Genomic DNA, 24,685 nt, shown 5'->3' on the forward strand with positions numbered 1-24,685 from the left:
CCAACACGTGTAGAAGAAGTTAGGCAGACATCAAGTTGCATTTACAGTATAAGGAGGCTGTGAAATGTATTTTTATGCTTGTGTTTGACTGAGTTATCATGTTTCCTTAATCTACACTAAAAGTAAACAATCTGCAAGTAAGGCAAATTCAATTTAAATCATTTGAGTCATTAATTTTATTACAGCTGTTACCTGATTAAAGTGAACAGTTTGAAATCCAGATGCAGATTATTCCAGTTCTCTGGGAATGGATATAACAGCTTCACACCTGCTCTGTGTTCTCCGTCCATATGTTGGCTCTTTTTGAAGGTGTTAACCTGCTGGAGCAGCTGAAAAGCAGAACAGATTAAAGTTTATGATAGAACTTCAGTTGCTACCTTAATCATCACCTCCTTTCATTTATTTTTAAACATAAATATTATGCTGAATAGGGTCCTTGTAAATTAATGCGGTTTTTCAAGTTTTGCTTTGCATTTGTCATTTTCAGGATATAAATATGCACATATATGACATTATATCTTCTACAAGTAATTGTTATTTCTGCATAAATGGGCCAAAGTAACCTTTTAATAATGCTGACTTTCTTCTTTGTTCTTTGTTGGTAAAAGATGAGTTAAAGTACATTGTGGTGCTAATTTTGATGCTTATAACTCTCCTGTTTTCATTTGCAGAAGGAGCTGAGTCTTCCCAGAAGAGGCAGTTTGTAAGTACCATCTTAAATGTTAAAGAGATATAAAGTAACTACCTCTTTTATTGATGCCCACTGTATTCATTGAAATAGTAAGGCGTGCTTGTCCATTCTTATGAGCAACATGAAACTCTTAGAAGCTGCCCATTCATTAGATTTGTTCAAATGAAAGGAAATATTTACATGAAAGTTTAAATAAAGTTGTAAAGATGCCACGGTATACGTGCACACTGAGCATAAAGCTGAACAGTATTCATGGTATTTGGAAGGTTTTCAGACTGTCTTACATTTTAGACATGTTGTCTTTCATCTAAAATTGTACTTTAATATTATTATGGATTTTCCCCAACTCTCTACCCATACTATAATAATACTACAGTACATGAAAAGTGGTGTTTTGGGTGCTTTGTAACTTGAGGATAAAACTCTGAAATACCTGGGAATGTCTGATTCTCAACATGTAGAAAACTGTTGGACAAAGGTGTGAGTTCAGTACAGTTTTACTATGCAGATTTGTTTTCTTTCCCAGCTGTTGTGTGCTAGTTGATAAAGTATTAGCCTCATTTGGGCTCATTGTATTTTGTGTTGTTTGCCTAAAATAGCTGTTCTGTAACCTATTTACCTAATACCTATATGAGTTCTTACCTTAAAGAGGTTTTACATATTGAAGGTGCTTGGTCATATACTCTCTAGAGTCTCTCTCTCTTAAGATGATGTAAGTAAGTGGAAAAACAAGTCAATTTTCCTTAAAAAAATCCTTTTATAGCTGGAGAAGAATGGATCTAATTAACCATATTATACATGTAATCATCTTGACATGTCAGCGTATATATGTGTATATATGACAGCTCTTGATTTGTTTTGTTGGAATGGAGTACTTGCCTTTCCCCCCCCACACTGTCATTTTGGAAAATAGAGGGAATATCAATTCGCATGGTGAAATAATTGACCTCTATTTTTATAATGGTCTGTGTTGTCATCAGAAAAGAACAGACATTTGCACTTAGTCAGACTATCCTCCTCAGGCTGGCTGTTCACATTTGTGTTCACAAGCTTATTGAAGGTGCTCCATGGGCAGATGAGATGCAGCTTTAAGCCATGTGAAGCCATAAAAGACTTCCTCGACATTGATCCGCTTTAGTTTGATTTATTTCCTGGTGGTGAGAGAGTTATCATGACACCTTGCTGCTCTCGCTGCCACCTTACCAGAGAGGGCAGGTACTATAATGGAGGTGACCCATTACTAACATTCTGCTGTGAGATCACCAACTGCACTGGTGTATATTTAGCGAGCTAGAACCTCTACTGACCTTGGTAACCATAGTAATGCTGTTTGGATATGACAAACTTGATATGGTGGCTTCAGATGTATCAAAGCTTACTTTTATTTATTAAGCCAAAACATGGTTGTACTAATTTGTCATCTTTTAAAACAAGAAGAGAATATCAATTCTCATTAGTATTAGAGCTATATCCTCACTGTTGGTGCTTATTATGTGTGGTTGGGTCACATGTTGATATGACATGTACGAGCCGATTAAAGAATATGCTGGGGGGAAAAAGGTTTAAAAAAAAGCCAGATGCTCTAGCTACATCTTCTAATCAGTGTAAGGAAAAGTGCACTGAATTCAAAGTGCTTCCTTAGTGCTGGCTCAGTGTTGATTAAATCTCTGTAGTCTCTGAAGTTTTCTTGTGACAGAGGGCCATCTACTGAACATTTGATGTCATTAACATGCTGGCTGATGCCTTTTAATTAGCATTATCCACATTTTCTTTTCATTACTGAGGGCATTTGTGTTTATTTTTTTCCATGGCAGGAGATGTGATGGATCACACCTCTTCAGACAGCCATATCTACACTTGTTTCCAGTATGAGTCATTCTAGTAGAGATATCAGTTTAACCTATTTATAGACTGACCTTAATAGTTGGAAGTCTTTTGCTGGGTTTTGAGACTAATTGAAAATCAATTATTTGTATGCAGATCAACATGGATCACAGGATTTCTTGACCATGGTTTTAGATCCTGTTTCTCATCCCCTGCCTAAATCATAGCCTTTTGCAGTTTTAGTGTACTAAACGTGTCATTCTGTCTAGCATCATGAGCTGCTTTGCCATGCAACAGGATATTAAGTGGCTCTGTTGACTGTAGATTCTATTACATTTAGTTTAACAGATGCTCAACCATGCTTCATTAAGTCAGTCGCTAGTGTTTACGGAGATGTTTGAGTCCTAGCTCACAGCTATTGCTAAATTTTAATTAGGTAGTCTACAAAATGTTATAGACCATTAAAAAAAGATCAGTAGTTATTTCTTAAAACCATAAATGAGTTCCTTTGACATTGCTTGTTTGTATAGGCCAACAGTCCAAAACAGAAATATATTTACTTCCAGAAAGCAAAGCAAAATTGGGTGTAGTTAAATCCCTTAACTTGAAAAAAACTTGAAAATTTTCAAAGTTTTTATGATTCTTAGATTCATTTTTATTTGCACAGTAAGCAGGTTTTTTAATGATTTAACCAAACACTAGTGGCATCTAGTGGTATCTGTCTACACACCGAACAGTTCAACATACAAGATACGGAAAACAGCTAGTTATTTTGTATTCAAGTACTCTTAAAGTAAGCTGAAATATTTCACAGTGGCTGCTGTAACAGTAGTAATCAATTATGTTAGTCACCAGAACCAGTACTTGCAAAATTCTGAAAATGTAAAAGTATTTCTTTTTTACTACTATAGGTATTGTATGTCAAGGCTGCAGTTCTATTGAAAATGAATGGCATACTGTATAATGATTAGTGTGTGTTCTAGTCTATGCGTACAGAAGAAAGATGCATACAAGCACATTAAAAACTATTTGTGACAAATAGGTTTTGCTGCTGTGATAACTTGGATACGTTGGGTGTGGAATTACTTTGTGTTTCAGTAGAGAAAACTGATTTGCAAAAGTCAATATTCAAACAGTGCCACTGTGCTTTTCAGATCAACGATGGAAATGCCTCCAGTTTAACAAAGTACCTAAAAGATCTGTTTAAGAAATTCTAGGTTACTGAGTTCTAGTTCAGCGTCCAAGCATTATTCTTCTTATGTTATCCTGACATACATGGTACATTTTGTTTGAGGCAGCTGTGAAGGCCATATGCTAAAGCCTTTGCGGTGGCTAACATTATAAACGCTTAAGTTAATGTAACTAATGTTAAGCTAATGTTACTAATAGGGTTAAGTTATGTTAGCTAACATTAGCCTTATATTAACCTACTATCATTCAGTCTGTATTGTATCAACAAAATATATAATGTTATTTTGGTAGCAAATTTAATCAAGAGTAATGTTATTCTTTTACTTATACACGCTATTAACTTTCTTTAACACACAATGACCATAAAGGTCAGTTTTACAGTGTGGAAACACAACAATACTGTTTACTGCTGGTTACACTGCAGAATTGATGAGAGCACCCAGACGCTGTGCTTCAGTTCTTACTCAGCATTGTTGCAGTAAAGGCAGAACATAATTGGATAATAAGTGCCCAAGGGAAGCTGAACAAGCAAATAGGAAATCATTTGAAAAACCAGGTTTTAGCCCAAAGGTTATTGCAAAAAGATGTTAATCTCAAAAAAACGTAAGAAGAAAAATATCTCCACATGTCAGCTTTTAAAGGTAAATCAAAGACTGGTTTAATCAGTGTAGTCCCAAACCATTTAATATAATTTGTCCTCCAAAATGTACAGAAACTGTTCACTGAATTTCTCAAGGAAATTCTTTGTTATTGTTTATATCATTACCTAACCTTTTTTTGAATGTGACCTCATTTAGATGACAGTCCCAGGAATCAAGTTCCAGCACTGAGCAACTTTAAGCAAGCTGTTGAATTCAGGTCTTTTAAAATAAGGTTTACATATTTCTATTCATATACTGAGAGAAAGGTAAGAGGAAAGTATGCATAGATGGTTAGATTTTCTACTTTAAGGTCTACATTTGCATAAAGGTAGAACTAACTTTCAAATGATTTCCAGCTGAACAGTTGAAGCTTCTCTCTACACTGTGAGGGAGTTTGTTTTACTTGTCCTTGGTACAGTAACAGTCATGCATTACATTAATTAAAAAAACAACAACTTACTGAGTCACCTTCCTTTACCAATAGCCAGATATTTCAGCTATCACTGGAAAAGAAACTAGAGGAATGCAGTAAAATCTCAGCTTAGCCTTAGCTTAGACTGGACTTTCTATATGGTTCTACTTAATCTCTATAATTGCATTCCCGATGTACCTGGTGTGCTTGTTTAAACATACTGTAACTTCTATCCATCCATCCATCCTTCTTCTTGTGCTTATCCAGGGCTGGGTTGCTCTCCCCAGCCACCTCATCCAGCTTATCTGGGGGAACACCAAGGCATTCCCAGGCTAGCTGAGAGATATAATCTCTCCAGCGTGTGCTGGGTCTGAACCATTGATGCCTCTTGGGCGAGGTGTTCCTCTCCCAAGAGGCATCCTTGTCAGATGCTCAAACCAGTTCAACTGGCTCCTTTCGATGCGGAGGAGCAGCAGCTCTGAGCCCCTCCCAGATGGTTGAACTCCTCACCCCGTCCGTGATCTCGTTCTTTTGGTCACTGCCCAGAGCTAGTGACCATAGGTGAGGGTAGGGCGTAGATTGACTGGTAAATCGAGAGCTTCGCTTTTACACTTTACCACAACGGACCGGTACAGCATCCGCATCACTGCAGCCGCAGCACCAATCCGTCTGTCGATCTCCCTTCTCCCGTCACTCATGAACAAGACCCCGAGATACTTGAACTCCTCTACTTGGGGCAGGAAATTGTCCCTGAGCTGGAGTGGGCACTCCACCCTTTTCTAGCAGAGGACCATGGACTGTAACCTCTAGTTTGAATTAAGGTAGTATAAATCTATTGGATTTAGCATGTAGAACATATTGCCAACCACATCTGAAAGTGTTTTGTAGCTGTTGTAAGAAATTACAGTTTAAAAGCCGGCCAAGCCAATGTGATAACTCATGTAACAGTACACTGTCCTTTACAATAGCAGTGGATTAAAATGTTACCCTTGCGTACAATGTCTGCACATCTGCAAAAAAATAAATAAATAAATATTTGACATTTTAAATAGCCGTACATTTGACCTTTTATACTCTAGATACAGCTCTACACCTCCTTATGTGGCACTTCCTGCTTGCTATGTCTGCAGTTAATGCAATGTTTGGTGTCATCTGCAGTGCCTCTTTGCTCCTCAGACATGTTCGTAGTAATAAAGAATTCATCAGTGTACTGTCTGAATGAGTGAGGTCTCCTTTGCCCTCTATATTTCTCCAGCCAAATCCAGGTTGCACAGAAGCATCATCATACAGCAGCTATCTTTTGCAGTTCCTGTAGCTGACTCATTGCAAACACATTTTCTGGAAATGTGTTTTTTTTTTTTTTACAGAATGATGTGAAATTATTCCTAATAACCTCAATCTTTTGTAACTCAGCAACTCATTCACAGATAATTTCCTGGCAGTGAGTCATTGACTGATTTCAACTTCTTGGGATCTTGATGGTCTGGCAGTACGAATAATTTTGCTGATGATGAATAATAATTTTCAGGGTGCTTTAAATTGCTGCAGGACACTCTGGGTGCGTCATCCTACTGTATTTCTTTGAGTTTCAGTTTATGGCTCCCTAGCTTAAGCACAAGCACTTAAATCATTTCTCAGTTTCGCTGCATGTCACCCTTTAAAAACAAAACCAAAAAACATCTTTGCAGTTATTTCTGCGAGTTTGATTTACAGTCCTGCTTCCTGTACATTGACGGAGGCAGACTGGCAGTTAGCGATGCATTTTGTTTTTCTTCTGAAGATGACATCATCCCTGTGCTTGTGTTGACATCGCACGGAGCAGCCTCACATTAGCGTCTGTCAAGGTGACTGCACGTCCAAGACTTGCGTTTAATTTCTGCTCCGTAGCCAGTCACCAGCTTGTGAAGGGGTTGTGGTGGTGGCGGGGGGGCACAAATGTGCATGTGTTTGAAGGAGCAGGGGGCGTGTATTAGGGGAGGGGAGAAGGGGTATTGTCCTGCCTCCATGCCCTCCGCAGGCAACTGAGGATCTCATTTGACAGCTTCAAGGTGGAACGTGGAAAGACCAAAACAAGAGCCGTAGCCCCCCCCCCACCCCCACCCCCTTTTTCCCTTTTTTTTTTTTTTTTTAACCCCCCTCCCTTTTTTATACGGGGGAGAGAAAACCAATCCGTCTCATCGTCCTGTGGTGGCTGGGTTTGGCTCTTTGTCAGTGCAGGGGGGGGTAGCAGACAGGCAGTGTGAATGCATATCATGACCACAATAGAGCAAACGAGCACAGTTCAGCCATGAAAGCCCAGCGGGAGAGGCTGAGAATTCCAGGGCTGACGCTAGAGTGAGTATTTTCCTCCGTTATCCTACCCAGGAGATGGCTCCTCTGAAGTATGTAGCTTGATCCATCTCTGTGTCTTATTTGTTGCTGTCTTTTACTGTTGCTTTATGCTGTTTGCTGTGTTAGCATTAGCAGCAGCAGCATCTGCAGCAGGAAGTCTAAAGCCCGATCTTTAACAGCTAGGTAACAGCAGCTTACATGTGCTCGCGTGTCTGTGTTTATGTTCGTGTTCACAGATTTATGTTATCATGCACGGGCATGTGATGGACAGACAGATACTGTAACGTGCCACGAAAAAGGAGTGCCGCAACTGCACAATATGTTTTATTTGCTGGTGTGACACAAGCAAACAGTGCACACGTAGAAAGCATACACAGAGCAACACCTATCAAGAGTGTTGAGACGATGTTTGTTAGATGTGCTTCCTAAGGTGAAAAGCAGTGAAGTGTTGAAGGCTGTGTGGTTTAAATGTCAGTTTCCGCTTTTATCACAGCTCTTGTCATTGGTTTGATTTCATACACTTTTTATTTAGGTCAACAAGGCATTTGTTATGGTTCCCTCCATTTGAGGATTTAAAATCTGCATTTCAGCATACATTTTTACAGTGTTAGTCATCCATCAAACTAGACTTTTCTAAAATGTTTGGAATGGAATTTAGCAGATAATGATTGTATAATATATTATGTCATATTTTAAAAATCTCCAAGCAAACATCGCCCACTGATTATATTTGCTGTGATACTCTTGTGATGTCGGGGCACACCAAATTGTGGTTCTGAATAAGGTTGGTGATATACCAATGATATAATTTTTCACATTGGCAGCGAATCCCAACAAAAGTGTTAAACGGAATTTCCTCTCCAGTGTTTCCCAAAGATTTAAACTGTAGGGATGGAAGGTAGACAGGAGTGCATGAAAGGAAGTGCTTTAAAAAAATAAATAATACCTGATATAATTTGTCACAAACACTAGAGAGGCAGATACTGAGTATTAAGTAAGTTCCTCATTCAATGGATGGATTACAACTCCACTGCTTTGGACTGCAGCTGATAAAAATAGTCGCTGTTCTGCTCTTTTGGTGTAGCAGGTCCAATTCTCTGCTTGGTGCAGGTGCTTGTTAGACCCTGCAGCAGGTCTTCAGACCAAAACAAGGTCTGCTGTTGCAAGCTGCAATCCAGTACAGTTTGAGTACATCGAGACTGTGGGATGACAGACTCAGGTCCTTAATTTTGCTGCAGCTGGGTGGTTAGTGCACGATGATATCCCTGTGCTGGTGGTGTTCTGTAACATCGTAATAATGGTGGTCTATGATCAATATTACAGCTGACCAATGACATTGTCTCAGTATTCCGTTAGCATAAGCCAAGATTTTTTGCTAGTGCTATTTATAAAAAAACACACACAAAAAAACAATCACTAGCAAGCCAAATTAAGTAATGTAGACTTTTTTCCTATTCCAACATGATTGGTCAGTTGCAGTTTTGATCCCGATACCAAGATTATTATGATAATGCAGGAACAACAGGAACATGAAGATATCAGATGCAACAGCGATGAACTGCCAAAATAAGAGCAAGGGGATTGTCCAGTTGTAAATGGTTATTATTGTTTTGGACAATTCTATTGTTTTGAAAAATATACAAATAAATAATAAATTCAGACTATATTGTGCAAAAGGCACATATCTGGGAGCTAACTAACTTGGATAATTAATACATGTGTTACTGATTCAAAGTATCTACAGTTCACATGTCGTGGTTCTTGGCCAATATGAATGAAGTCTTAATGGTTGTGATGAAATGATTGGTGGTTTTAAGCTTAATAGGGAAATGTCACTGTAAAAACCACATGGATAGTTCTGGTTGTACCAGTCATCACAAGAGTCTGTCGTAAAACATTCTCACCTTTACAGGACCAAATATTCTGCAGAGCAGACAGTTATGTTGAAAAATGACTCGATACATGAGGCCACATAGACTACAGTAGAGAAAGCGAAAGTCATTCTGTATGGGCTGACCAACAGGAGATTCACCGTCTCTAAAATCAGTTAAGACTGGTTAATCTATAACTGCTTTTATGAGGATTTTACCGAACGCACATGATTGACATGTTTTGTTTTAGTCTGAATAGTCTACAAGGTCAGACATCCCCAATGTTAAACAAAAACTGGCGAACTAGACAAATGCCTCGGAGACCTGCTGTTCAAACACAACTTAAGTTCATTTGACAGGGATCATTTACTCTTCATGATGCTGCTGTTTTCATCTGGGCATGTGTCTGAGTTGTGGGAGTTTTGTCTTTGTGTGTGTGAGTGTGAGAGAGAGTGATAAAAGACAACTATTCACTAGAGTCCATTTAACTTGCAGCCTCACTCCCAGAAGCTTGAGCCCTACTCCCACTAGCCCTTGCAGTCCGTGCAGCCCACTGCACGCTTTTCATTTCTGGAGGTAAGCAAGAGTTCTTCAACCATGGATGTTTTGTTTTGAAGGGCCTGTTGGTGCATGTTACCTTGTCTTCACCTGTCATATGGCTCAAGCGCGACAACAAAATCATCTGCCATTGAAATGACATTGAAAGGGGAGGACGTGATACTTATATAATGTTGATAATGTCACCCCTTCCCCCATCTTGTCCCTCTCTGTTCTGAGGTTTAGGCTTCTCTTTCATGTGCTAAGTAGGATTTGTGGCATTTGCAATACATCAAAGTTAATTATGGTCTCAATCTGTGTGAATCCCAGGCTTGTTTCATTTAGGATTGAAGAGTATTCAAAACAGTAAAAGCTGGTAATGGTTCAACATCAGGGCTTATTGGTTAGATCTCAAATAGTTTATAATTAGATTTTAAATGATGCGTGTCACTCTGTCCTCTCTCCGTTCTTCACATTATACCTAGCCAGATGCTTTAAAACTGCGATTGTTCATGGGCCAACTATGTGTGCTTCACTTTGAAATGACAGACTCAGGTTGAAGCCATCTTGCTGGTGAGGTAATGTTTGTATAATTACTGGTGAGCTGATCAGGCAGTCTGCACACATGGCATGAAAGCACTAGATGAGATCTTTGTGCCCTCTCTACGGTCTGTGAAATTTAGTGCCATTGGTTTTAGCGAAAGCAGGTTTTTTGCCTCCTATATTAAGTTTAGACAAACATTCTGCAGCATATTCTTTCACCACAGGCTGACTTTGAGTGTACAGTTAGAGTACAGAGTCAGTTCATTAAACATATATGTTTTACTGATATGAAGAGGGTCACGGTTTATTCAGCCTGAATCTAAAGCACATGTGCCAAGAAAAATGGGTGGAATGAAACTTGGAATGGATTTTTCTGCAGCTCATTCAAAACGCTCAATTCTGAGAATTTTCTGTATCAATGAATAGCATGAAAACACCCACCCATTTCACCTCTGGTCTCCTCTTGTTCCTGCTCAGCTTTCATAGAGAGTCAAGTGGAGCAGGCATTTAAGTGAGTCAGCTCCATACAAGAATGTAGAAAGGTTTTATTTTTATATATATTTATTGACATTTTCAGATTTTATCCATGTGCCAGTGGACATGGTCACAGTTAAGAAGCCAAATCGGAAAACTTGTGGTGATCCTATCATGATCATGATGTATTTCAATATATATATCAACCTCTTCTTTTGTTGGTTGGTTTGTTTGTTTAATCTTTTTTTTTTTTTTTTTTTGGCTTGTCCCATTTGGATCTTTAGCCATCAGAATTGAAGGAAGATGCCTAGTGGATTTACTTTACCAAGTGGATCATCATGGCCTTGCCATATTGGTCCATTTGATTGACATTTATTTTATTTTTGGTTGTTACAGACGGGACTGAGGGATAGGACAGGGAGAAAGAAAGAATGAAAGAAAGAGAGGGAGAGAAAGAAAAATAGAGGGGAGAAGAGATGGTGAGAAGGGGGAAAGAAAGAAAATGTTTTGTTTAATGTTTTTTGCAATTTCATATTTAGATGGACAGTGGTGACCTGCCTTAGTGATGATTAAAATGTGATTTTAGGTGCTTTTGAGAAATTAAACCTTTCATTTGCTGACATTTAATAAGAGATGTATAAATTTAAAGGCTGCACAGCCGTGTCTAAATGCGATATTATCTGGCAAGAGTTGCAAAATCTGTCTTTGAATATTAGTCCCAGTATTAGTTGAGCCATGTTCAACTTCTTTGCCTGACAACATAGAGTTGTTTGCCAGATCTCTGAGTCAGCAACACTGCTGCGTCAACACTGGCCTCAAATCCTTGAGGGCACTGGGGCTTTTCACACAGTGCTAAAGATGGTGAATCCGGCCTTAAAAGATATTGACTCCATGGTCTGAAAACTGCAGAGTATTTGCTCTTTAAGAGATATGAAGATTTAGACTATATGGTCTAATAAAGTAAAATCAGAGATATTGCTGGTTGAACTGTTAACCCACTGGAACCTGCACTTAATAACATTTTCTGAAAAAGTTTTTTTTTTTTGGTTTAAAGTTACCCTATGGAGTAATTTACCGCCATCAGTGCTAATAGGGTCACCATTAGATTAATAGAATTCAACATACAGGCAATTCACATGAGTCAAAGTTTTCTGACTCCTCTAAATCCTCGGTTTCAGGCTGACTTATTCTTAGTCTTGGCTTTTCATGTTCTCAGAGATGGTGACATGCCAAATACAGTGATCTTACAGTGAGCGCTTCTCTTACCTGCTGTTCAGATGTTGCTTTTACAAGGGGCAGCCAATCAAAAGAATTTTAAAATGACTAATTTTAGCCATTGGATGAACTGACGGGCTTACCCAAGGACCCGCTTTAACATAAACAAAGATAGTTTCCATATCAGTTTTAAACTGAGTAATTCAGTGCTATTCTAGAAAGAGTGAAATAGTAATTATAAATATATGGACCTAGAAATGAATACAATAGGTTCCCTTTAATAGTTTTGATTCTTTCTTTTAAGAGCCACTAGAAAAAGAGGCACAGCAACCCTGATTTTTCTACTTGTGATGTCAGCACAAGCAGTGACCTCCCTATTCATGCTGCTCTATGCAAGTTTGACTTTGAACCATCTGAACTGCCATTTCTAATGTGGAACACAGAAACGGAGCAGGGCCATAATTAGAGTGAAGGCTGTCACGCTGGCCTGTAGGGAGAAGGACTGAGCCACTCTGACAGAATACACACACAAACTCAGGTTTTACATGGATAAAAATAACTTCTAGTGACGACACAGTCGGCAAAGATTGTGCATGTAAAGTAGCAGTGGTTAGGTGCCAGTCTTTGTTGGTTTTGCATTCCATCTCTCTTCCTTAGCTTTTGAATCCCTTCCAGAAAGCATACTTGGCAAGTTATTAGACTCATTGCTCATTGCTTCCTGATGGTCTTCAGGTCTGACCTGAAACTTCCTCAGTGAGGATTGCAGCCTGTCTTTGAACTGCTTTGTTGTCCTGGTTGAAGAATGATATACTATCTTAATCTCACTGGCTGTAGCAAGATTTTTATAGTTAGAAATCTATGTGTAATAATGCTTTACATAACTGAAATAAATAAATAACTAAACAAATATATAAATAAATATATAAATAGTTAACCAAATAACTTGCGCTCTTATTAAACGTGCAATATTTTTGAGACATTTATTCAAGTGTCATCTCTGTTGTATCAGCAAAAACAGACATGTCCTCTTTATTAAAAGGCAAGTTACTCTTAATCAATCTTCTAAGGTACATTAGTCTTTGTGTGCATGTGCTCACATGAGGTTCACAGCTGTTTCTATCTTTTTTACAACTTGAAGCTTAGATGAGAAAGGACGGATGTTTTTATGTTGGATTGTGAAAGTGCCATCTTCAGTATACTGACTGTAAACTGTGCATGTGATTGTGGGACTCTTATCGTTGCTCTGGAGCTGTAAAGTGTGTTTTCAGGGCTGAACTCTGCTCTTCCCTGTGTAGAATTATCACTGAATAAAACTACTTTGGGAGAAGCTTTTAATGGTTCCTCCTGTTTGAGATATTGTTTTGTTTGGAGACCTGACAGCTACTTCAGAGAATTTGCCTGCATGCTTTGCACGTTACAGGCTGCGGTGATCAGCTGACCTGAACTCTCACACATACGTGCAGCACTCAGAAGTTACATTCATCACTGAACTGACGGAGCGAATTGTTTGCATGTGAATTCCCAAGTTTAGCTCTGAGATTTTATTTTTTTTGCTCGCCTGAAACATCAGACTTATAAAGCTTGCCATTGTTTTTTATTCATATTTTTTTGAACGTTGTAAAGTTTGATGATTTCCCAGTATGCATTGTGTTTAGCTACTTATCTTTTTACAGAGTAAAAAAAATGAGTCATAGATCAAAGGTGATGTAGTTAAGGTGAAGCTCCAATAAATGAATGAGGTAAGACTGTCTATGGAGTGAAGAATTCATGCAATAGGAGAAGAATCCATTGAGAAGCACAGCGTTTCAATTTCAAATAGGTCCTGCTTAATACTGACCCACCAGACTTTTGGAGGGGTGCCAGTTTGTGAACGTAGCAAATGCCCAGCAGCATCTGCTGATGATGCATTACCCCTCTGTCTCACAACCCCCCTTCACAGGATGTGAAGTGGTAGATGCCTGTTACATGATATGAAGCATGTTGAGCGCAGGGAGCACGGTGAGTGTTTGGGATACGGAACGCAATCGCAGTGAGAAGGGAAAACACAAAGTCAGCTGGTATTAGATGTCATATACCTGCAACAGTCGAGGCTGTCAGCACCTGACCTGGATCACACACTGTGTGCCGTTCAGGATCCTCCCTGGATTACTTTTTGTTTGAGGACAGAGGAGGACAACGTGTCCTCCCTGCTAGTGTGTTTATGCCGCAGCTGCCTGCAGATGTGCCTGTGCAGAGGAAGTTTGGACCTAAGGAGAGTATTTGTCAAGACTGCTCCAGAGGTCACCACCTCTTGAACTTTGATAGCCATCGGTTCTGCTCATCAAGTCTTCAGAAGCCTCCTTTACATCTCCCTCTTTGGCATGATTTGGACACAATGTCGGATTCTAGTTTGTGGACAGTTCTGTCCAACTTTAACATGCCACATTTCTTCAGTGGAGCTCGCCTGCGTCGGTCCCAAAGGTAACATCTAAAACAGATTGAAGAAACTTGCTACTTTTTTTGTACTGTGTTGCTTTTTAGTTAGGGTCCTTCAAATAATGTAGTCAGGCTCAGATATGTGTCTTTACGGAGCAAAAAGTTTTATTTTCTACCAAATGGATTTACATGCACAGTTTCTGGAGCTTTGAGTGGCAGCAGGGACCGTGTTTACAGTAGTAGGTGTATGAGGCCAACGTGAATAAGAAGCTGGGTGTTCCCGTCTTGCCTGTTGTGCGTTATTTGCTTTGTGCAGTTGAATGTGTTGTTGAGGTAGTCTCAGGTTTCCCACATGGATCATTCATATTAATTTACAGTGAGAATGTGACAATGGGGATGGTTGTTTAATTGTTTGCTGTTGATCTTGTTTCAGTATGTGTCCATTGCCAATAAAATGTATTTTATTCTGACAAATTTTATAAAGTCCAGCTCCAGAAGACATGCTTTGATGTCATTTATTAGTTGACATGTTAAAGACTGACTGAATTAAAAATGTGTTGCTGGTTTATGGGATTTGGTGTGTGTAGACACTGGTTTATTGCTAAGCCACTTGATCCCTTTTTCCCTCATATACAGTATGACATGGCTACAGTACTGGTGAAGCTCATATACTGAAATTTATTTTTAATCCATGTCCTGACCTATTTTGCAGTGCAGAATAGCTTAACATGAGAGACTGGCAGTTTTTCTGGACATCTTGCATTATTCATAACTGTGTTTGTCTTTTTTCCCCCCACTGTTCGTGACAAGTTACCCATTTATTCACAAATATTATTAAATAATTAATGTAATGTAGATATTAAGATCTTTACAGTAAATCTTTGACCTGAGATGAGCTGGAATGGATTTCCATTTATATATTTTTTTCATTACTTATAGAATCGGTAATGAGGAAAAAAGGGAAGGAGGATAAAGTAAGCTGTTTTCTGTAATATTTAATTTATGCCAAATTGACATTAGGTACAAAGTAAATTATATCATAAACCAAATGTGAAAATATATATTTTAAAAAAGGTGCAGATACAACTGGGAGTAGTTTAAAGGAAACAGCTGCCTTCAAAAATGAGCAGCTAGGCTTTTTACCCAAGCAGCAAGTATTTAAATACTATTAATAGAATGGTGTGTGTCGTATGTCTGACTTTGAATTTGGGTTTGTCAGCACAGAGTTGCAATTTGTGTGTCATTGCGCTTTGTCAGCTCACCTGACAGCTGTGACAGGGAAGCAAAACTTGCGGAAGTTAAAAGATTAAACATGGATTTTTGTTGACATGGGTCAGGATCAGACATTTCAGATTTATCTGGAATCGAAGGAAATCAAAGGGCTTTATCTATTTTTGCCTCTTCCTGTGTCCCAAATAAGTAACCAAGCTGAATTCTAAGAAATTGCTTCTGACAGATTGAAACTACTGTGTGTTTGAGTAATGTAGGTTACTGTAAAATGAGTCTTAAAAGTAAGATAAAAATAAAATGAGCTCTGCTGTGAATTCATTTTATGAGCACCCTTAGAAAGTATTTTAGTGGTTTAAAATAGAAATTTGTAGTAGTGCTTGTGCGTAATCCAACAATGGTTTGCTGATCCGGACAAGTTTGCATAATACTGAGACTTTTCAAATAGTTATGGATCCATTCCAGGAATCTCACACATCTGCAGTACAGCATAAATACTGGCCTACTTTCTCACTATCATCTTTGCCCAGGCCTTCTTTATCCCCCCCTTTAAAGCTTCACTATACCAACATGATTTCCCCCCCTCGCTGTGGCCACGAGGGGCCTCTACCAAAGCTCAGCTTAACATCAAATGTGATGAAGATGAACTGCATACTGTCACAAATTGTGGAAGTCTTTTTGTGAAGTAATCCAGGAGCAGTTGTTTAAATCTCTCAATGAGTGGCAGTCAGCTCTGTAATAGGAGTCATGAAGGTACAAACACTGGGGTGGGCAATGTGAAGGTGAAACAACAAGAAGCTTGATTGGGCGACAGTGTGGCATTCACTTGGCTGAATGCTCGTAGAGAGTATAAATAGATGTCAGTAAATTTGATCCTCTACGAGAACCTGTGTACCAGATATTATTCACTCAGTCCCCATCATGATAAATGATTAATGGAACATGTCCACAGTCATGATTCACTCTAGAAACCAGAGTAAACAAGGATGACTGGGTTTTCAGTCAAAATCGGATTTCCCTTCTGATGTAGGGAGATAAACTTGGATTTTTGAGTGCCAGTGGGATAGCAGCATAACTACAAGAAGCTACAAGCAGCTTATGATGCTACACTGCTTTGTTTCCTTTTTTGTCAGAGCAGGTGTTTCCTGGGCTTTAAAAGGTGAAGAAGAAAGTTGGCCAAAGGGCATTCAAAATTGTCAATACATCGGCTCTGACTTTGGTTCATGTTCTCCTCCATATGGGTTTAAAAGAATTTCCCCGGTTTCATAGAGGGGTTGCTTTAATTGAACGTGTTTTCCGCTGTGATAGAAAATTATTACATTTGGAACATCTGTGTTTTTTTACGAGGCACATAATATTGAAGTTGAAATAAATTGTGTATACATTGGTGCTTCATTGGATATCCAAAAGGGGGGAAAAAAAGAACATTTTCAGCGCTATTTTAAACAACTTCCTGTGAGGTTGCTGCATGCCCCTGCATCTGTGATCTCAGCTTTGATGCTACTCTGCTAAATGTGCTAACAGTGCTGAAAGTATTGTAAACAACAGGATGGGAGCCAGTTAGCTGGAGGAAGGAAAAAAACAGGAAAAAAACAAACCAAAACAGAAACCACTTTTATGACAGATCATTCCCTACCAGCACAACATATGAATAGACATTGAAACTATGATGGCTGTTATATTCGGGTAAAAACAGCTACCTGTGGTGTTTCTGTGGTGTACTTGTGGTGTCAATAAAATGTAAAATTGTATCCAAGCATGTGAGTGAGCAAGCATATTAATGTAACTATGTAGCTGACTGTTTTTTTTTTCCCACTTGAAAAGAGAGAAAATATGTTAACATTGTAATAACAATATCTTGCCAGGTCTGGTTAATTCAATTGGCAATGAAGTCAGTGCTACAATGTAGCAAAATGTTGGTTGATGTGGCTACAACAGCATTATTAAAATAGAAATATTGTAGCCAAAACTGGTACGCTTTTAAATTGAAATAAATGAATATTATTAACTTAGATTGTGACTATAACAGATGGCTTTAAAAAGAGTGACCTTTTGTGCACCAATCTTACTGTGATACACCCACAGGTACAACTGAAGGTTCTTATCTACAACTGATACTATGATGTCACCGTGTTTCTTACCAGCCACCTACCCACAATGACCTTTGTACCTTTTATTCACCTTGATAAAAGCAACATATTATTTTAACATGGCATATAATTTGTGCCCATAAACTTGTGCCTGATATATTCAGATGTTGTTTGGTAACCACCGAGCAGGACCTGAGCATTGCAGAAGACACATAAATTAGTTATTTTTAAGTATATCAGTTTGAGTGCTTTAAATGTTTATTTCTTTAAAGGAAGGCTCCTGTGCGTTCTTTCAGTACTTTTTCTTTCAGTTGCTTAAGTCTGCCCAAAGTTCATCTTGGAAAATCATGTCCCATCAAGTCCCACTACTTCATTTAGCACTGAGCCTCTTTAAAGAAAAGTAAAATTAGTGGAAGATATTGTAGCAACCCCAGGAGGCATCTGCAAAGTGAGCACAAAAAGATTAATGGGACTATAAATGCTGGAATGAATTTAGTGGTGATTTGTTGTTTATTGTAGTTGTACAGTTAGATTACACTTTCTGTGGATGTGTGGCGTAGTTTCCAGTGTTTGTTTGAGTGACAGCATTGTTTAGATAGCAGTAACCAACATTTGGACTGCAGTTAATCACCTGTATTCTGTGTGCATCTTCAGTGGCTGTTAAATGTTGAATACAGAAGCATTCCCATAACCATGTGGATTGGTTTTTATAAATCTACAGTGCTTTGATACATTAGTCATTTATGCAGATTTTTGTAGGAACTTTACAGTCATGGTAACTGTATTGGTGTAGTTGTAACCAAGCAGCTGTGAGAGCCTGATAGTGAAGACTAAATGACAGTTTAGTGTTGGTAAATCTAGCTCCCAGTACTATAATTTAACATTTACAGCTTTGCTCTCAAGTCGTAGTGGGGTTTTGTAATTGTCACTTTTTGGGCTGCAAAAATCACTCACACTTAAAAAAAAAAACACCTTCCAGTACAGGACTATGTTGCTGCTGGACAGCATTTCTAAGCCACATTACATTTTGTTACAAGGTATAAATATGGCCGTTTCTATCATCTTTAGCAGTGTTTCTGAAATCGTGTCTTTTGAGAGGACAGAGCATTGAGAGCTTATTGCAGCACATCAGCTGTGATAAAAGTTTCTTGTTTCTCTTTGCTGTTGCCGGTGTGACATTGAGAGCTCTGCAGTGGCACCTCTTTGAGTGGGTCTGCAGCGGTGTTAACGTAATCATGAGGGACGCCTGCTCACGCTGCACCACGCCATTGCAATTTGATCAATCTGTGCATTCACTGCAACACACAGGATGACACTGACTTTTCTCTGTAGCTCCAACATGTATGGCTGTTTCCTCTATTACTGCAGTAAAGTACTTCACAACATTTCCATGCCAGTTGTCTTATTTCTCCCTCAAAACATTTTCTCTCCTTCAGTAAAGAAAAAAATGGAGGAGAAATGTGTTTGTAGGAAAATATGAAATAACATTTGAAAATTCAGTTGGAAATGGTTCACATCTCTGAGGAGGTTATGTAACAGGGTGTCATTGAGTGTCTGACCTTGAAGTGAATTCATGTTCTTCAGGCATTATGTGTTTCCACTGACAGCCTCTAATTTGAAATTATAAACCCAGCACGAACTTCATTGAACAGTGAAGGTACTTTTATACTGAAATATTTCATGTTTTCCCTCAAGGTTAAAAGCTGCCCTTCCTTTATGAGTCACATGGTATTGGTCACAGTGGCTCCTCATGAGTCATAGTCCTGTATTAAATTGACCAACAAATATGGAAATATTATGAAGGCTGTGCAAAGAACCTGCTTTTTGTTGACTGAAAGATGATTTTGTTGTTAATGGTGTCTCTTATTTTAATGGCTGTTGGCTGGAGGACTGTAGCCTCCCTGTGGAGTATATTATGTTGAGGGCAAGCTTTGGCTTTGTAATTGATCTTTATGGCAGAAATACATTGCAAATACATTTATTTTTTAATAAGTGGAATGGATGTGTAGATTGATAGTAAAGTCAGACCTTTGGTGTCTGCAGGTACACTTTCAAGCCAGTTTTAAGAATATTTTTTTCAAAAATATTGGTGACATTTAGGGTTTGTATACCATCTACATATCCCTTTCAGACCTGGAACAATTTCCTCAAGAAGAGGAATGTTTTCCAGAACAAAACTGATAGTATCACATATGTTCAACGTTGCAAGAAAGAATTTTTGTTCTTTGTTGCTGACCTGTCTTAGCTAACTATTCTTGGTTGCTCTTCATATTTATACTTAACAAATCAAAATTTCAAAGCTTCATGCTGTGGGGTTTGCCTTCGTAGCTGGCAAAGAATTGATTCTAATTGCTATTGGATTCTTGCTTATATTCAAGCATTTCAAAATATTTAGTAACAGGTAAATTTTACAATTCAGTGTTTAATTATTCACTTGCTGGATTCTGCAAGTGTGTATGTCTGCAGTAAGTTTGTTTCAGAATCAGTATAATACCGCTAACATGCAGCCTACATCATCTCTGTGTCTCTCAGCTCTCCTTGGCTAAATTCCAAACGATTAGAGTTAATTATAAGTAGTTATCTTAGGTATTTACTCACTTTCAGCCCCTTGTTGGCAAATCAAACTGGAAGTTCAAAATCTGAGTCAACACACTGACCTCTTATTAAATAAAGAGTTCATGTTCTGTTTCACAAAGCTTGCTTCTCATGTCAGTGTCCAAGATGATGTGATGAAAGGCTCTTTGCGTAGTATCAGGTAAATAGTGCATCTCATATTGATTGAACAATCTTAGCACAATATTCATGCTGAAGTCCATGTATCAGTTGAGCTAACAAACAAAAGCGAGATGCTCGTGTCACTGGTGAGGTCAGGATTTTGTTGATTACATTTCAAAACTACCTGCCTAAGGCTCTGAAGCATGCACTGTTATCTTTTAAATAACCCATAACCCTTTTTTATGTTATACCTCTATTTTCTGCTTCATGTGTCTTGTCAGTTTTACAGCCATGATTTTTCCTGACTAATATGGCTCTGTGGTTTCACAGCTGCAGAACGAGCAACAGAAAAAGCCTGATAGGAAGTGGCCAGTCTTCAGGTTTACCACGACCCCATTCCCCTCTCTCATCTCTCACAGGTAAATGCATGTCCGGCACATCTCCTAATGTATGAATGCTGTGGAACGGCCCCATTGTTGGAAACATATGCACTGGGTGCATAGAAGAGGAGCCATTAATACAATATGTTCTCCAACAGGAATGCAGTCTATTGTGTAACGCACAAAAAAAGGTTGAAGAACAACACAGGAAAGTTCACAGTACAGTCTGTGCACCAACAGATAATCTGTATCCACAGGATGCACTTTCTGGTACCCTCATACAGAAAAATCTGGTTAATCAGCACTGGGTACTGCTAACTGACTCTAAACCGAGATGAAAAACTTTACTTTAAAAAATAAAATAAAACACTGAAAAATACAGATTTTTATGTTGTGCACTTTATTGTCTGTGTCAGGTCTGTCCTGTCATGTTGAGGTAACAGTTTAACAGCGCAGCGGCAAATTAAATGCAGTGATTATTTTGTGTGAGGAAGTGGTGGCCTGCAGAGAGGAAATGCACAGGATTGGGCAGGGGGGGCAGCCCTCATTTACCATAGGGCGTTTTATTTCCTGCCATTGGTCAGGAAAAACAGAGTCTCGGTGTTTGGTCTGTATTTCAAGCTTACGAGAAAGCCCAGGCTCTAAAGATGGATTCAGACCCAGAAAGCACCTGTGTTCCTGCTAATGAAAGTATCCAGCTTTGGGATTACTTAACACTGTGGCTCAGACGTAGCATTAGTTCAAAAGGTAAGAAAAACACTTTTTCAGTGCTGTCAGATAGCTAAGTGCATTGACATATATCCTGGTTATGTTAAATAATAAGTTGGGTTTCTACAGAAATGTAATATTTTTCTATTTAGTGAAGTGTAGGAGAACAAGTTTCTGTTCATGATCATGAATTTGTTCATAAAAGAAAAACTCATATTTTGGAACATATTTTGTTCCTTTTGCAGAATATTGATAAATAAAAGCCACTTTAAACTGTACTTTAAGGAGCTGTGATTAAAGCACTTAAATATGTAACATTCATGGCTTTCTATTATTCAGTGGCTCCATCGTTGTTCCTCGATAGGGAAAAGGCCCATGTGTGTCAGCACATGAGGTGGTCGCATTGCGTTTAATTAGCTAGTTAGTCCCTGTCTATGTGAAGAATGTTATTATGTCTGATTAATACGACACCATGGCTTTGTTTCTACATTATGTGTGTAGAAACACAACTCCTTTCTTTAACATTATATAGATGATAAAAACAAGTAAGTCATGCGTATAATTTATAAATTAGTTTGTCTTTTTTTCTAAAGCAGGCAGACATTTATAGACCCAGTTTAAAAAGGAAAAAGAACTTGTGCATATGAGGAGTCTTATACAAAGCTCTCTTCTAAAGGCAATATTAACTAAGTTACATTTAATAAGGGAGTGAATGACTGCTATAGAATCTGAGAGGGGAAACAAAAGAGAACACATTTAGCCCATATATACAGTTGCATACATTGAATAATATTGTTTTTTCAGATGTTTTCTAAAAGTAAATAACAGTGTTGGAATTCTAAATTCACTCATTTCACTTTGTCGAAAGCATTTTGTGCGACTCACTCACTGAATTCGTTTTAATTCATTAAGCTCAGAGAACAATGCATTATTAATAGATGATGCAATGTTTTCAGCTCAGTGTAAACATGTATAGATATTATAGATATTATATCTTTTGTTAAAAAAAATAAAATAAAATATGTGACAAATGTGATGAACTCTGTAGCCCTATTTTATCCAGTATTGCCACAAATACTGCTTTTACAGCCTCGAGCTTGACAGAGCAGGCATGTTTTAAATGGTAGAAAAGAGATTAAGTCATATAATCGCTTTTCTACCAACGTGGTGTGGAGTCATCTCGGTCTTGGTTTCTTTTGAGAACTCTCCAACATTTGACAGATTTGTTTATGTTGATTTAGAGATGAAATATTTAGTTTGGAAACTGGTTCAGCATATCAACAGGAGAAAATATCAACTTCAAGAATCAGCAGTCCAGCTTCTTCAATATGAAAATGTACTTTTTTGTGGCTATAACATCTGTCCTCAGAATTTTGAGTGTTGGAAAAATCAATAAAATTATCTAAACATTGATAGATATCAGGAAAGCAATGGTTGTTTGCGCCTTAATCTATTTTCACTGAACTTTCTGTCATCCACCTAATTTTTGAACCACTTATTGAACTCTTATTAAACTCCCAGCTGTCATAGGGTAAGTGGCAACGTATATCCTAGCCAGGTTACTGGTTCATAATGGGGCTTACACCGAGAGACAGATGGTTTCACATCGACACACATGACAAATTTAGAATTACCAGTTAACCCAATATGTATGTCTTTGGACTCTGGGAGGAAGCTTGAGTATCCAAAAGGAATCCAGAGACACACAGGGAGAACATCCAAACTCCAAACAAGACCTGATGCAACGATGCTGATGACTTAATTTTCCGTACAGTTTTGTGTATTGCGATTCATTTTTATCTTTTAAGGAATTCTGTTTCAGACATCCGTATTGTCTTGTTCATGTTTTTTGGCTCGCATTTCATTTCCCTTTTTAAAAGCACTGTGTCCTCTTTTCTCTTTTTCCTCCTCGTAGGAACAAGCCCACAAGACAGTCCTAGAAACTTCTCTCCTAGTGCCTCTGCTCATTTCTCGTTTGCACGAAGGTAACCAGATGCAAATTCTTTAAAAACAGATGTGAAGTCATTGAGTCATTAAAGAAGTCTTTTCTAAGCCAGCACATGTGTAAATATTCAGCTGCTCAGGTCTGTTTATACTTACAAATTCAGCATCAGGAACATTTATTTTATACCATTTGTCAACACGATATCATATAATTCTGTATTTCTCTATCCACAGTCATTGCCACAGAGCAGACAGGTAAACTCGTGTTAGGCTTCGATTTTCTGTGAAATATTTATTACCCCACATCTGTCTGAAGTACACTTTATCATTCACATGTCCTTCATTAGTGTGCCTCACAGTAAAGGGGACACATTACGTTTTTACTTTAAGTCTAAGTGCCAGATATACATATTAAATAAGGCTAAAATTTGGCCAAGTAAATAAATGCAAACAGAATCCCAGAGAGCCAAAAAGTCAGATCGAATGCTAGTTGTTTTTTCCTACTTTGCAACCAGCTGTGTTTTCTCTCCCAAAACATTCTTTTGAGTTGTCTTTATTTTTCCATATTTTTACAAATAGCCAGTGTTGCAAGGATGACGCTACAGTCATTTGGCAACAGTGGAGTAACTTTTTACTTGCTGTGTAACCTTTGGTATTTTTTAGTAGGCGTTTTCCATCTCAGCTGGCTCGGGTATCAGGCCGATCTACTTGGTCTTAAATGGTTGTTGGGAGAAGAGAGAGAAGATGACACATGGTTCTAATTCATGTGGATCAGTTTTTTAATTAATGTTTGCTGTCAAGAGGATGAAGTGCTGCTCACAAGCACCAAGTGTTGGCCAGTGACAAGAAAGTGGACTTTCAAATTGGTCAACAAAGGGGCTGCAGGCCAAGATGTTTATGAGCAGTATAATTTACTTAAAACTGTAAATCATGCAGAGGTGGCGCTCCACTCTATTGGAGTGCCACACTAACAAAGCAGAGCTGAAATGAGTATAATATGTCCCCTTTAACTCTGAGCCTTTGTTGTACTTCATTTTAACCAATAGTTTTAGTTCTACATTCACAAACTCTGTTTCTGTATTTTCTGCTTTTTTGTACAGTGTCAAGTAACTAACAGGATTATTTTTTAACAAGAGAAAGCTCAACATTTATCTCCAAACATCTCATTGGAGATGTAGACGTTATCTTAAATGTTTAAACCCAGAATTTGTGTCTTCGGGGAGATGAGCATGTTTGGAAAAAGAACTTGTCTTTGTCCCAAGAGAAATTCGTCATACTTGCTGATGTATTTATTTGTCATTGATGGCGTGCATCTGTTTGTCATTGGTGTTGTGTTGCAGGACTGATGGTCGTCGCTGGTCACTGGCCTCCCTTCCCTCCTCTGGATATGGAACCAACACACCGAGCTCCACTGTCTCTGTAAGCATCGCCCACTCATGATGTCAGTGTAAATATTTCATAAACAGAATCACAGAT

The 24,685-nt window shown here is 38.3% G+C and overlaps 1 protein-coding gene across 6 annotated transcripts in view; it reads left to right on the forward strand.

The window, feature by feature from the left end:
- Positions 1–24,685, forward strand: part of mast4 (microtubule associated serine/threonine kinase family member 4) — a 110,206-nt gene that overhangs the window by 59,847 nt on the left and 25,674 nt on the right. For 2 of the 6 annotated variants that reach the window (XM_006796878.2, XM_087843886.1), the window contains 5 exons: positions 672–703; positions 20,508–20,596; positions 23,181–23,250; positions 23,444–23,464; positions 24,550–24,628. In XM_006796878.2, the coding sequence (XP_006796941.2) occupies positions 672–703; positions 20,508–20,596; positions 23,181–23,250; positions 23,444–23,464; positions 24,550–24,628 (291 nt within the window). Of the gene's footprint in view, positions 1–671; positions 704–6,911; positions 7,094–9,456; positions 9,538–12,710; positions 14,191–20,507; positions 20,597–23,180; positions 23,251–23,443; positions 23,465–24,549; positions 24,629–24,685 lie in introns of those variants that run through there. The other 4 variants (XM_035910311.2, XM_087843885.1, XM_087843884.1 and 1 more) reach the window with 4 other exon arrangements.

This window comes from Neolamprologus brichardi, chromosome 7 (genome assembly GCF_056152115.1).
Source record: "Neolamprologus brichardi isolate AB-2024 chromosome 7, ASM5615211v1, whole genome shotgun sequence".
Lineage (NCBI taxonomy): Eukaryota > Metazoa > Chordata > Actinopteri > Cichliformes > Cichlidae > Neolamprologus > Neolamprologus brichardi.